At 37.0% G+C, this 3,145-nt stretch overlaps 1 protein-coding gene across 1 annotated transcript; it reads right to left on the reverse strand.

Annotated features, from left to right (window-relative positions):
* Positions 1 to 2,013: 2,013 nt before the first annotated feature.
* Positions 2,014 to 2,772, reverse strand: LOC147524667 (uncharacterized). Its single transcript, XM_086575845.1, has one exon. It carries the CDS (start codon positions 2,770 to 2,772, stop codon positions 2,014 to 2,016), a length of 759 nt encoding a protein of 252 aa, XP_086431971.1.
* Positions 2,773 to 3,145: the final 373 nt, after the last annotated feature.

Genomic DNA, 3,145 nt, shown 5'->3' on the forward strand with positions numbered 1-3,145 from the left:
GAGCTAGTGGACTTTATTAGGTGTTACGGGGATTAGGAGATGGTTTAAGAAGGAAGGAAATTGATATTCAAAAGGACAAGTCTGAGTTAATAGGGTCTTCATATTACGTAACTATAGAAACTCTTGTTCTTTTGCTTCTACACTTTGTTTCCATCCTTAGCCTTTTTATTTTAACTTTTTTACTCCTTTTATTCTATTTTTGGAGTTTTTATTTTGTTTCTATTTTTATTTTTCTTTTCTTTGGATGGAAAATTCTTTTCTTTTTCTTTTCTGAAGCAACCAACTAAATTTTGTTTAAACAGGTTTTTCCTTTCTCTTTTCTTCACTCATCCCATTCTCAGACTCATTCAATTATTGGTAGGTTGATTTTTTTATTTTGTTTTGTTTTTGTAAAAGGGTAAAGGATTTGCGGTTTATGAAAGGCTAAAGAAAGGCTCAGAGGGGCGGCTAGCGGAAAATAATTCATAGGTTTGAATTTCTGGCTATATCGATCCAAAGAGGGCCTAAATTCTCGCTTAGGATATGATATAGTGATCAAGCAAGTGGACGTGCGATTTCCCTATCCGGATTTTATTTCTCCCTTGTGTCATTTCTCAATTTTTTCACTCATATAAGGCTTTAGACTATATTCTCACAAGATTAGTTGAATAAGTACTCTAGCCTAGATTTCAGAAATTTACTGCCAAACAATCATAGATACTCATGCAATATATTTATAGAAAGATGCAAAGATTATTATCTACATATTAACAGTTTCTAAAAACTATTGTAATGCAAAAGCTAGATGAGACTTCTAGATTATTAAGAACATAGAGGGAGAAAACAATACCAATATTTCTAAGTGTATAGCATAAATTTTTTATTTATATTTTTGAATTTTTGAAATTTTTGAATTTTTACAAGAAAACAAGTGCAAATTGTAGATATCTATATCCTAATAGATGCCTTAATTACACGTGTTTCTATGCCAACCCTAAAGATGAAGCATGTTTTGTCCTCAAAGTATTGAAATAAAAAGGGTAGAAAAATACCATGGAAATGCATGAAATTTTGGAGCATCTGCAAATTTTTTTTTTTTTTTTTTTGAAATATTTAGAGGTTAGGAAGACCTCAACCTGCATTAATTTTAGAATCTATTGTATATTGTACCATTCGCATCCTCTGCTAATATTATAGATAATCTCTGATCGAGAGGCCCTATACTATAGTTGACACTATGACTACTCATGTTACAAATCTCTGCTATGAAGTCAGCAGCTCTATTAGTTTCCCTGAAGATATGGCTGAGTTCAATCCTCTCAAAGCATTGCATTTGGATTCTGATAGTCTCAACTACATTAAGACATAACCAGGGTGCTGGTTCTAGTCCCTTCAGTATGCTGATTGCTCGCTTGGAATCTGAGTTGATTTCCAGTTGCTTTATACCTATCATGCTTGCTGCCTTGATGCCTTCCATGATACCCAGTAGTTCCTGAAACAAGATTGACCTGTATTTGGAGCTGTCGTTGTATGTTAGAAGTACATTTCCATCTTTATCTCTAATCACTCCTCCGTATCCAGAACAGTGTGGTTGCAGAGTTCCATTGGAATTGAGCATGAAAGAGCTAGGTTTCTGCCAAACACATTGATTAACCATTCTAGGGGATCCATACAGTTCGTAACCCCAACAAGCTCACCATTCTTCTAGTCTCGTCAGAATCTGGTGCCTTCCTAAGAACTTGTTGCAAGTAGTTTGTCATCTTTTTCAAAGTGTCCTGGGCAACATGATGAGCAGCGTGTTGCTTTCCTTTGAATCTTCTGCTGTTCCTTTCATTCCAGATACCATACACCACAGCACACACCATAGCTCTGATAATCTCAGATGTAGTAGTGTTGTTTCTTGTGATCCTCATGATATCATACCACTCTTGATTAGATTCCATAACTGTAGGGTTTTAGCCTAAGTGTCTCTTTACTTCAGACCATATATCCTTTGTGTACAGACAGTCGAAGAAAAGATGGTGAGAATTCTCTCTACCCTGCATACACAACACAACACTGAGAGTGGTGTAGGATCCTCTTCTTCATGAGCCTATCTTGCGTGGAAAGGCTACCACTGAACAGTTGCCATGCAATGAAAGAGTGCTTGGGAACTGTTAGTTTCCCCCAAACAAGTTTATACCATTTGACTTTCTCTCTAATCTTTTTGAGACTCATATATGCTGATTTAGTGGAGAATTTGCCTGTAGCTATTTCTGTCCATACTGTGAAGTCTTGTTGCATCATATCTTGAATCTCTGTGTTTAGAATAGCTTTCTTGAGCTCACTTTCTGGTAGGTTCAACACTCTCGAGTCCCATTTTTTGCCAGAAATGAGTTTTGACACCTTTGCACTATCAGGCAGCTGAAATGCTAACTTAGCTTCTGCGTTCTCATACAAGAGTTGGTGTGAGCACCAAGGGTGGTGTCGAAGGCTGGTCTGCTCACCATTTACTATGATGTACTTGGTAAATTTGAGAGCCTCTTTTCTATGTTTAAGAATCGATCTCCATACCCATGAGCAATCTGAAGGTACCTTCATTGTCCAAAAATTCTTGCCTCGCAACTGATATTCCCAAATCCACTTGGTCCATAGAGTTTCTTCTTTGCTTGCAATCTTGTAAATCAAACCACAGTATGCAGCAACATTCCAACCTTTAGTATCCACAATACTCAAGCCTCCTTCACTCTTACTATATCTTATAGTACTGTGGCTGGCTTTGTGAACCTTAACTGCATGGTCGGGCCTGCCCATAGGAACCTATTTGTAATCTTAGAGATTTTGTTGATAACACCTTTTGGCAGTATGAATGTTTTGGCCCAGTAATTGTGAAAACATGATAACACCGAATGTATCAGTTGAAGCCTTTCTACTAAGGTCAAGAAAACATTCTTCCAATTTGAGATCCTTGTTGTAACCAACTCCACTAAAGGTAGAAAATCCTTGATGCCTAGTCTCGAGGCAGTGAGAGGTAAGCCCAAATACTTGATTGGTGGTGAGATTAACTCCACACCAGGATATCTGCTATACTAATATAGAAAAAAAAACAGACGTAACTCTATATGAGTTCCACCCATTATGGGGTTAACAAGAATCAAATTGCTTGGGACATAAGCAGCCACTAACT

Source organism: Coptis chinensis, chromosome 1 (assembly GCF_015680905.1).
Source record: "Coptis chinensis isolate HL-2020 chromosome 1, ASM1568090v1, whole genome shotgun sequence".
NCBI lineage: Eukaryota > Viridiplantae > Streptophyta > Magnoliopsida > Ranunculales > Ranunculaceae > Coptis > Coptis chinensis.